Genomic DNA, 12117 nt, shown 5'->3' with positions numbered 1-12117 from the left:
CTTTGGTAGCAATGTACTTTGAAATTTAGACCTCTGGATCAGCAGGAACACCTCAGAAAGATATGCCTGCGCGGGCTGGACCAAAACAGGGCTAACAGCCTGCGGGAGTGCTCGCTGGGATTCAAACTCATAGGGATGGGCCACAGGCCACATTTACAGTTGAGGTGGCAGTGGAGTTAAATATCAAAGGGAAACAAAGCAAGCCCAGTAAGGAGAGCAAACCTCAGTCTGATAAGAAATGCAAGATTATATTTATTTAGGTGTAAGCAACATTACTAGTAAAGCAAATGAGCTCACAGGAGGGTGATATTGTTACTGTCATAGAGAGGGTTGAATGGCTGAACAATTCACTCAGTGAATGGTGTGGTGGGCGTGGCACCGTAATATTGATTTATTGCTGAAATATCGAGGAGGAGGACATTCTGGGACACACCTTACTAATCCACAAGCCTCTACTGGTGAACTTCCGGTAAGATGGCGGTGTGCTGGGGCGCAGCGGGTTCTACAGGGCCAGCCAAACGTGTTACTATCTTTTGTTTATTTCTTTACAATCTCAAGACCCTGCTGGAAGTTAAGCACTTAAAGAGTGCTGCGGCCTACCCCAACGGCGTAGAAACTGAAGAAGCTGGACTTGGGGCAGATCGTTCTGCTCCCTGTGTCAGAGAGTCAGCAATGTGGTTGGCGTGCAGACTGGCAGCGAGCAATTGTCTTAGTCTCTTTTCTTGTGATTGCAAAACCCTGTTGAGCATTGTTAATGTGTAATGCTGCAAGTCTGGTCTTCTGATTTATTGCAGACTACAGGGGCTGGCAGCAGCGGTGACTGACACCCCTGCAGGGTGAGCGGATGTGGCCTCAAGCCTGTTTGCAGCCACCCAGGAGAGAGGCATCAAGAGCTGGCACTGGAGGTGGTGTAGCGCAGCGTTTAAGCTAACATTGGTGCTGTCCCTCTCCCCCAAAGTGTTTGCTTGGCAGAAGGCAGGATGTATGTGTTCGACTACAGACTGCTGCAACATTCATGGACTCAGGGACTTGGACTATATTTGTTGTGTGACTATATTTTACTGCTATATGTGCCACGTGCTGTGTATGACTGTTGGTACTGTGTTTTGTACCTTGACCCTGAAAGAACACTGTTTCGTTTGGATGTATTCATGGGTATTTATGAATAACAATTAAACTTGAACTTGATGTAAACAGCCAAGAACAGCAAAACATTGGAATATTACCTGCAAGCTGCACACCAACCGGACTTGGAAATATATTGCCATTACTTCTGAAACCATCTTTTCACTGGGCGTCTCTGGAAATGCAGCCTTTTAGCCCCTCGCAAACAGCCACTGGACTCTGCGGGGAGAAATTTCAGGCTTCGTACATCTAAGGTGTATGTGACTTTGTCCCGCAAAATCCGTGAGGTTGGGATGTCTCACCTACCCAAACCCCGGTTTGTGTGAATGCTGTGTGATTTACTGCCCCTGGCAATCGCCTGTCAGCAGAAAATAACAGATTGTACACTGCATAGAATTATTCAGGAGTATATTTAAGAATGTTAACTTAAGCAAAGAGTTATTAAAGGAAAGAAAGAGAAAAAAAGCAAAAAGGGCCCATTCTACTTAAAAAGTCACAACTGCACAGTGGAGCTCAAATCTTGAACTTCTCTGTAAATCGCGCGCTGGACCCTCCCTCGGTCTGTGTGAAAGCACACAGCACCTTCCGAAGGTCACTGGAAATCCATCTTGAACAAAGAGGCTTTCCCACGGGATTATTGGTCCTTCCTCCTTGAAGCCATTCATCTGCAGAAAGCACCCTCATCGTCCACCATCTTTCCTCCTGTCTTCTCCCAGCTCCGGCCAAACAAAGACCCCTCTGCCCAGTAATCTCTAGCACCTTCTCCCAATTCTACCATCCTGATTGGATGACACCTCATTCCTGAGCTCAGACCCAAACAGGCTGAAAGCAGAACAGATTGCTCTTACAGAACTGCTAAAATGAAATGCCTACAGCATAGCAGTAAAAATCTGAACCAGGGCATTGACTCTGACTGGGTCAGAATCCTGGATCACCCACCCTAACTGCATTGTGGGTGCACCCACACCTCAAGGGCTGCAGCCCACCACAAAGGAATTAAATACCACTTCAACCTGTGATGCCCACACATTCCTTGGAGGAATATGCAAAAAGAGCTTCAAGTAACAGTGTACAGGTAGTCCCTAGGAGTGGTCACATGTGACAGCTCTCCCAGTATTCAGCATGAGGTACAGGAGCAAGGATATCAGAATCAGGTTTAACGTCACCGGCATAATGTCGTGAAATTTGCTGTCTTTGTGGCAGCAGCACAGTGCAACACATAATAATAGAGAAAACTGTGAATTACAGTAAATATATAAAATAATAGTGCGGAAACAGAAATAAAAAGTAGTGAAGTAGAGCATGGGTTCAGTGTCCATTCAGAAATGGCAGAGGGGAAGAGACTGTTCTGGAATCGCTGAGTGTGTGCCTTCAGACTTCTGTGCCTCCTTCCTGAGGGTAGCAGTGAGAAGAGGGCATGTCCTGGGTGGCAGGGGTCCTTCACCATGGATGCCGCCTTTTTGAGGCATCGCTCCTCAAAGATGTCCTGGATACGAAGGAGAAAGGCAAAGCACAGTTGTGCGAGTTATCAGGTTATAGCAGTACAGAACCTCAACTTCTCTGATATCAGCACGAACGATTTCAAAGGGAATGGCCCAAAGGAGGGGGGATCCAGGAAAACTTCGTGAGAAACAGAGTGAGAGAAGGATGTGGCTGGAAAACTCGAGCAGGGCAAGAAACCGAGTTATTAGGAGTCTTTAGTGGGGTTGGATATGGATATGTTTCCAAGGCCTGATGAAATGTATCCTTGGCTGTTATGGGAAGGAAGAGCTGAGCTCCCAAGGTCTCTTTGAGAGTTTAGTGAAACCCTCTCTCATTGCTCCCCCTCCGTGATCTCTGCTTCCCTTCGACGGGAGTCAGTGAAACCTTCTCTCACTCTGTGATATCTGCTCAGCTCTTTAATTCATCCCTCCCCCCTCCTGGTTTCACCCAGCACCTTGTATTTCTTTCTCCACTCACGTTCCACCCCCCCCCCCACAACTTTTAAATCTACTCATCTTTTTTCTCCACTCCTGCCGAAAGGTCTCGGCTGGAAATGTCGACTGTACTCTTTTCCACCGATGCTGCCTGGCCTGCAGAGTTCCTCCAGCATTTTGTGTGTGTTCAAGGATCCTGGTTGTTTAAAATCCTAAATTGTCACAGAACAGGTGCCAGGTAACTGGATCCCAGCAGTACGGTGCCGTTCTTCGACGAAGGCAGCAACTGGTAACTACAGAGCTGTGAATCTAACATCAGTGGTAGAAAGGGTGTTGTAAAAAGTCTCGAGGGACGGGATTCAGCTGCACTTGGGCAGAGCTTCATCAGAAATGGTCAGCGTGCAAGTGGTGATTCTGTCGGCCAGTTTGAGTTTCTTGGAGTTACGGGTGTTCTCATGCAGTTGGTGTTGTCTACAGGGACTTCGGTAAATATTTTGACAAAATCCCCAAATGAGCAAGAGACCGAGGGATCCGAAGTAACTTCACAAATTGGGTTCAAAGTTGATTTGCTGATCAGCTTTTGTGATTACCCCGTGGCGTACCACAGGAATCTGTGCTGGAACTCTCCTGCAAATGATTTGGATGTGGCTAGAAGGTTAGAAGATGACATAAAAATGTGAGCTTTGTCTTGCAGTGTTAGTGCTAATGATGGTGAATTGGTTAGTTGGCAAACTAGGCAGAGCAATTGTACCTAGAACATAGAACGTTAAAGCACTGTGTTAAAGTGCTGTGCTGATCTTTTAACCTACTCTGAGATCAATCTAACCGTTCCCTCCTACATAGCCCTCCATTTTTCTATCATCTGTGTGCCTATCTAAGAATTTGTCAAATGCCCCTAATGCATCTGCCTCTACCATCACGCCTGGCGGGGCATTCCACACACCCACCCACTCTGTGTGTGTGAAACAAAAATCTTACCTCTGTACCTTCCTCCAATCATCTCAAAATTATGCCTCTGGTATTGGCCATTTCTGCCTTGGGAAAAAGTCTCTGGCTGTCCACTCTATCCACACTTCTCATCCTCCTTCACCCCAAACAGAAAAAGCCCCAACTCACTCAACCTTTCCTCATAAGACACGCTCTCTAATGCAGGCAGCCTCCTGGCAAGTCTCCCCTGTGTCCCCTCTAGATATTCTCCATGCTTCCTATGACAAGAAGGAAGAAAAAGAAAATATTTAAAGAAAAACTGGATAGGTATATGGACAGGAAAGGAATGGAGGGTTATGGGCTGAGTGCAGGTCGGTGGGACTAGGTGAGAGTGGAGTTCGGCACGGACTAGAAGGGCCGAGATGGCCTGTTTCCGTGCTGTAATTGTTGTATGGTTCTACAAGTCACTTATAAATCAATAGCATCATAACATTTTAAGTAACATTTGGATATTAAACACACAGCACGTATTTTCCCCGCATGAGCATATAAAATCATTGCAACACACCAATATCGCTGATTCAGTGGGAGCCCTGGGCTTGTTTCCCTGCAACAAGACGGTCCTATCACGGGCTGATGGGAGTCAGCGATACTCGAAGGGGGTTCCTTATGTCCAGTCTTTTCCGCAATTTAGTTTTCGTTGCATTCATTGCAGAGATATGTTGGAAATGGAAGCACCGTTTTCAGTGTTTTCATGGCTATCTCAGGATATTTAGCCTTGACTTTGATCCAGAATGTCGCCAGAGATGTTATGTCAAACATACTTTTCAGCCCGCCGTCATTTGCAAGCTCGACGAGCTGATCTTATTCCTGTGCTGACATGGATGATGTGCGAGTAATGACCTCGCGTGTGTTCAAGCTGAACAGTGGGTGAGAGGGAATGAGGAAAGGTGCAGCGACTCCTATCGCCAAATCATGTCGTTTCCTCGCGGCCCGGTAGCACATGCTTTGTGGCTTGGTACTGGTCCGCAGCACGGTGGTTGGGGACTGCTGCGCTAGGGAAATTCTAAGCAGTTTCTAGAGTAGGTTACCTGGTCGGCACAACATTGTGGGCCGAAGGGCTTGTAATGTGCTGTGAATTTCTATGTTCGGAAACATGTGGTTAAACCTCCCAGCCCTCTCGTGCTTTCCCACTTATTTCTGCCTTCTCTGCTTACCGGACCTGCCTGTTCAGTGAGTTTGACATAGAATTCTGAGTTAACACCTGCTACACTAGTATCCTGTGTCCCAGCCCTGCTGCCTCACCAGCTTGAACCCTCCCAAAGTGCTCGAGCAAAGATATGGATAAAAGGGACGCACAGAGGCGGTTTCCAATAGCGCAAGAGTCTGGGGCCAGAGGGCACAGCCTCAGAATAGAAGGACGTCCCTTTACAGCAGAAGTGAGGAGGAATTTCTTTAGCCAGAGGGTACTGAATCGGTGGAATTCATTGTCACAGACGGCTTTGGAGGCCAAGTCATTGAGTATATCTAAAGTGGAGGTTGATAGATTCTTGATTTGTTAAGGGCGTGAAAAGATATGGGAGGAGGCAGAAGAATGGGGTTGGGAGGAAAAATAAATCAGCCATGATGGAATGGCAGAGGAGACTCATAGAAACAAAGAAAACCTACAGCACAATACAGGCCCTTCGGCCCACAAAGCTGTGCCGAACATGTCCTTACCTTAGAAATTACTCCGCTTACCTATAGCCCTCTATTTTTCTAAGCTCCATGTATCCATTCAGGTGTCTCTTCAAAGACCCGATCGTTTCCGCCTCCACCGCCGCCTCTGGCAGCCCATCCCACACACTCACCACTCTCTGCATAAAAAAAACTTGCATTGAAACATAGAAAACCACAGCACAATACAGGCCCTTCAGCCCGCAAGGTTGTGCCGAACATGTCCCTACCTTAGAAATTACTCGGCTTACCTGTAGCCACCTATTTTGCTAAGCTCCATGTACCTATCCAAAAGTCTCTTAAAAGACTCTATCATATCTGGCTCCACCACCGATGCCGGTAGCCCATTCCACACACTCACCACTCTCTGAGTAAAAAACATACACCTGACATTTCCTCTGTACCTACTCCCCAGCACTTTAAACCTGTGTCCTCTTGTGGCAACCATTTCAGACCTGGGAAAAAGGCTCTGACTATCCACATGATCAATGCCTCTCATCATCTTACACACCTGTATCAGGTAACCTCTCATCCTCCATCGTTCCAAGGAGAAAAGGCCGAGTTCACTCAACCCATTCTCATAAGTCATGCTCCCCAATCCAGGCAACATCCTTGTAAATCTCCTCTGCACCCTGTCTATGGCTTCCACATTCTTCTTGTAGTGAGGCGACCACAGTACTACAAGTGGGGTCTGACCAGGGTCCTATATAGCTGCAACATTACCTCTCGGCTTCTAAATTCAGTTCCATGGTTGATGAAGGCCAATACAGCGTATGCCTTCTTAACCACAGAGTCAACCTGCGCAGCAGCTTTGAGCGTCCTATGGACTCGGACCCCAAGATCCCTCTAATCTTCCACACTGCCAAGAGTTTTACCTTTAATACTATATTCTGCCATCATATTTGACCTACCAAAATGAACCACTTCACACTTATCTGGGTTGAATTCCGTCTGCCACTTCTCAGTCCAGTTTTGCATTCTATCAATGTCCCGCTCTAACCTCTGACAGCCCTCTACACTACCCACAACACCTCCAACCTTTGTGTCTCAGCAAACTTACTAAGCCATCCCTCCACTTCCACTTCCTCATCCAGGTCATTTATAAAAATCACGAAGAGTAAGGGTCCCAGAACATAACTGAGGCCGACCTCCATGCAGAATATGACCTGCCTACAACCACTCTTTGCCTTCTGTGGCAAGCCAGTTCTGATCCACAAAACAATGTCCCCTTGGATTCCATGCCTCCTTACTTTCTGAATAAGCCTTGCATGGGGTACCTTATTAAATGCCTTGCTGAAATCCATATACACTATGTCTACTGCTCTTCCTTCATCATTGTGTTTAGTCACATCCTCAAAAAATTAAATCAGGCTTGTAAAGCACGACCTGCCCTTGACAAAGCCATACTGACTATTCCTAATCATGTTATACCTCTCCAAATGTTCATAAATCCTGCCTCTCAGGATCTTCTCCATCAACTTACTGAGGTAGGACTCTTTGGTCTATAACTTCCAGGGCTATCTCTACTCCCTTTCTTGAATAAAGGAACAATATCGGCAACCCTCCAATCCTCTAGAACCTCTCCCATCCCCATTGATGATTCAAAGATCATCACCAGAGGCTCAACAATCTCCTCCCTCGCCTCCCACGGTAGCCTGGGGTACATCTCATCCAGTCCTAGCGATTTATCCAACTTGATGCTTTCCAAAAGCTCCAGCACATCCTCTTTCTTAATATCTACATGCTCAAGCTTTTCAATCTGCTGCAAGTCATCACAACAATCACTAAGATCCTTTTCTATAGTGAATACGGAAGTATTCATTAAGTACCTCTGCTATTTCCTCTGGTTTCATACATACTTTCCCACTGTCACACTTGATAGGTCCTATTCTTTCACGTCTTATCCTCTTGCTCTTCACATACTTGTAGAATGCCTTGGGATTTTCCTTAACCCTGCCTGCCAAGGCCTTCTCATGGCCTCTTCTGGCTCTCCTAATTTCCTTCTTAAGCTCCTTCCTATTAGCCTTGTGCTGTGGTAAAGGAGATAGAATTATGATCACTATCTCCAAAATGCTCTCCCACTGAGAGACCTGACACCTGACCAGGTTCATTTCCGAATACCAGATCAAGTACAGCGTCTTCTCTTATAGGCTTATCTACATATTGTGTCAAGAAACCTTCCTGAACACACCTAACAAATTCCACCCCATCTTAAACCCCTTGCTCTTGGGATCCACCAATCGATATTTGGGAAATTAAAGCCTCCCATCATGACAACTCTGTTATTATTACACCTTTCCAGGATCTGTTTCCCTATCTGCTCCTCGATATCCCTGTTACTATTGGGCGGCCTATGAAAAACACCCAGTAAAGTTATTGACCCCTTTCTGTTCCTAACCTCCACCCACAGAGACTCCGTAGACAATCCCTCCATGGCGTCCACCTTTCCTGCAGCTGTGACACTATCTCTGATCAACAGTGCCACGCCCCCACCTCTTTTGCCTCCCTCCCTGTCCTTGTTGAAACATCTAAAACCCAGCAGTTGAAGTAACCATTCCTGTCCCTGAGCCATCCTAGTCTCTAATGGCCACCACATCATGTCTCCAAGTACTGATCCACGCTCTAAGCTCATCCGCTTTGTTCACAACACTCCTTGCGTTAAAATAGACGTATCTCAAACATTCGGTCTGAGAGCATCCTTTCTCTATCACCTGCCTATCCTCCCTCTCGCACTGTCTACAAGCTTACTCTGTTTGTGAGCCAACCCCCTCTTCCCTAGTCTCTTCAGTTCGGTTCCCAGCCCCCAACCATTCTAGTTTAAACTCTCCCCAGCAGCCTTAGCAAACCTCCCTGCCAGGATATTGGTCCCCCTCAGATTGAAGTGCAACCCGTCCTTTTTGTACAGGGCACACCTGCCCCAAGAGAGGTCCCAATGATGTAGAAATCTGAATCCCTGCCCCCTGCTCCAATCTGTCAGCCACGCATTTATCCTCCACCTCATTAACCACTGACATCTCCTCTGTACCCACTCCCAAGCACCTTAAAACTATGCCCTCTCGTTCTAGCCATTTCAGCCCTGGGAAAAAGCCTCTGACAATCCACACAATCAATGCCTCTCATTATCTTGTTCACCTCTATCAGGTCACCTCTCATCCTCGTACGCTGCAAAGAGAAAAGGCCGAGTTCACTCAACCTATTCTTATAAAGCATGCTCCACAATCCAGGCAACATCCTTGTAAATCTCCTCTGCACCCTTTCTATGGCTTCCACGTCATTCCTGTAGTGAGGCAACTAGAATTGAGCACAGTACTCCAAGTGGGGTCTGACCAGGGCCCTACATAGCTGTAACATTACCTCTCGGGTCTTAAACTCAATCCCACGATTGATGAAGGCCAATGCACCGTATGCCTCCTTAACCGCAGAGTCAACCGCATAGCAGCTTTGAGTGTCCTATGGACCCTGACCACAAGATTCCTCTGATCCTCCACAGTGCCAGGAGTCTGACCACTAATGCTATATTCTGCCATCATATATGACTCGGTAGCCGAATTCCGCTCTTGCGTCTTATAATCCTGGTTCTCTCTTGGCTCGGGTCACCTTGTCATGGAAGAGATCCCAGTGATGCTGTCTGCTCTGCACCCACACTTTGTACATTTCAGCCGTCCTGCCTTCCTGTTTCTAAACTCGCTCGTACATGGCAGAAGGGGTAGTCCAGCGATTACAATATACCAGCACTTTTTCTTTACAACTTGTCTATTGATCTGTAAATCTCCGTTGCAGGACCTCATCTCTCTCCTTGCGGGTGATCATTGGTGCCAGTGTGGACTATGCCTTTTTATCATGGGGCAAAATACATTCTGAGCGTCGCACAAATCAGATCGATGATCTTTTCTTCAGTCTTGCTTCGTGAAGTTCGGGGCTGTGAATGAACGTTTGCATTTTCTGCTGTTTTTTTTTAGGTGTTGTCTGAAGCCTGTGGCCAAGAAATCACAGCAAAGCACATGCTGCCGACGGTTCTCCAGATGGCAGGCGATCAGGTGGCAAACATTCGCTTCAACGTGGCTAAATCATTGCAGAAAATAGGACCGGTTTTAGATGCCAGGTAAGTATTTGAGTTGGGGCTTATAACCCGGCCTGTGGAGAATGTTTCACCTCCAGTTTGGAATGGAAATTGAGACGCTACTGTGGTGGCATTTAGTGATGGAGTCGCACCGTCTTTTGTACCCACAGGTCCAATCCGGCCAAGACCACCGTCTCCGCCGGTCCCATCGTCCCAGGTTCTCAACCTGGGGTTCATGGACCCCTAGCGTAATGATCCATGGCACCAAAATAGTTGTGCACCCTTGCTCTAAACCTTTCCTGCCCGCGTACCTGTGCTTATTGAAGTTGTTAATGTGCCTGCCTCAACCAGTTCCTCTGGCAGCTCATTCCATGTACTGCATGGGGGAGGGGCATAAACTTAACCCTCGGGCCTCCCCCTCCCCTGTGGTGTTTGCCTCACTTTCCTGCTTGACCTGGATCCTTTGGTACCCTTAAACGATCTTCTTCTCTATCCAGAGGTTAAGGCCATAAGACACAGGAGCAGAACCAGGCCGTTCGGCCCATCGATACTGCACGGCCATTCTATCATGGCTGATTTATTATTCCCCTCAACCCCACTCGTCTGCCTTCTCCCCTTTTTTTTAAAGAAAGGACATCCTCACCAAGAACATTTAGTAGCCCGTTTCTACCCTCCAAATTACCTGTTTAAGGTCTCTCCACTGCCTTTGTATTCCAAGGGCCTCATTTTACTACAGCTTTCCCAAGCAATGCGCAATATTCCTTTGGGTTCTGGATACAGTCAGTTGTACTGTATAGAAGCATGACCTCTTGTCCATTGCATCTATACTGACAATCACTCCTTGCTATTGTAAACCCACTCAGCCACACTAACTCCACATCCCTCTGTCTTGCTCACTGAACCTGTAGAACAGGCCCGTTGGCCCACAATGTTGTACCAAACTAATTCTTCCTTTTCAGTCCGGACAAAGGGTCTGGGCCCGAAACGTCACCTGTTTATTCATTTCCATAGGTGCTACCTGACCTGCTGAGGTCCTCCAGCATTTTGTGTGTGTTGCTCTGGGTTTCCAACACCTGCAGACTTTACAAATAAAGCAGCGCCTAATTGAACCGTGTCCTTTTGCCCGCACGTGGCCGATATCCTCCATTCTCCGCACGTTCATTTGCCTGTCTAACAGTGTCTTAAATACGTCAATGCTCACACAAAACGCTGGAGGAACTCAGCAGATCAGGCAGCGTCCATGGAAATGAATAACCAGTCGCTGTTTCAGACCGTGACCCTTCATTGGATCGTAAACACTTGTTCTTGTTTCATACCTGCATCCACTTCCACCAGACCCGTCGGTGTGTTCCAGGTACTCAAATCCTCAGCACATCTTTGAGCTGTTCTCTTCTGGCTTTTACATCTCAACTGTGAGCCGTTTGCCTTTGCCTCAGAATTTTGTAAACTTCTGTCAACTCGTCCCTCCCTCAGACTCCATCACCCTGGAGAAAGCAACCTCTCCGGTAACATCTGCAGTACCAGCCAGCATGTCTTCTGTACCTTTTTCAGATCCTTTAAAGGGGAGGCCAGAGCTGAATTCAGTACTCCAAATGTGACCTAACCAGAGATTTATCACAGGCAACGTCCTGTAAACATCTTCTGTACCTTCTCCAAAGTATCCACACCCTTTAAAGGGGAGGCCAGAGCTGAATTCAGTACTCCAAATGTGACGTAAGCAGAGATTTATCACAGGCAACGTCCTGTAAACATCTTCTATACCTTCTCCAAAGTCTCCACACCCTTTAAAGAGCTGGCCAGAGCTGAATTCAGTACTCCAAATGTGACCTAACCAGAGGTTTATCACAGGCAACGTCCTGTAAACATCTTCTGTACCTTCTTCAAAGTTTCCACGCCCTTTAGAGGGGAGACCAGAGCTGAATTCAGTACTCCAAATGTGACCTAACCAGAGGTTTATCAAGTGACTGTCCAGGTTTTTGTTCCGGCCTGCACCACCACCACCTCCTTTGGCAGCTCAGCTACCAACTCCTGCATGAAAAGTTTGCTCCTCCAATCTTCTTTAATACATTTTCCCTCTCTCCTTCAACCACTGATGGATAAATCCTGGTTAGAAGTGAAAACCGCACAGTGAGATTTCAGTTAACGCCACCACCATCTTCATCAGCATGTGACGTGGGCGATCGTGGTCTCTCCATGGCCACGGTTGTTCTTGGCAAATTATCCTGCAGAACTGGTTTGTGCCATTGACGCCTTCTGGGCCGTGTGTGTTTTTACAAGATGAGGTGACCCCCCCCCCCACCCCCCAGCCATTATCAGTGCTCTTCAGAGATTGTCTGCCCGGCATCAGTGGTCGCACAACCAGGACTTGTGATC

At 47.2% G+C, this 12117-nt stretch overlaps 1 protein-coding gene across 1 annotated transcript in view; it reads left to right on the top strand.

Annotated features, from left to right (window-relative positions):
* LOC140203620 (serine/threonine-protein phosphatase 2A 65 kDa regulatory subunit A beta isoform-like) overlaps window positions 1–12117 on the top strand; it is an 88184-nt gene that overhangs the window by 70410 nt on the left and 5657 nt on the right. The window contains exon 16 of the mRNA XM_072269668.1: window positions 9644–9786. Coding sequence (XP_072125769.1) covers window positions 9644–9786 — 143 coding nt within the window. The remainder of the gene's footprint in view (window positions 1–9643; window positions 9787–12117) is intronic.

The sequence above is a fragment of the Mobula birostris genome, chromosome 10, assembly GCF_030028105.1.
Source record: "Mobula birostris isolate sMobBir1 chromosome 10, sMobBir1.hap1, whole genome shotgun sequence".
NCBI classification, from domain to species: Eukaryota; Metazoa; Chordata; class Chondrichthyes; order Myliobatiformes; family Myliobatidae; genus Mobula; species Mobula birostris.
Note: the sequence above shows the minus strand (reverse complement) of the source record. Positions and strands in the feature narration are given on the sequence as shown.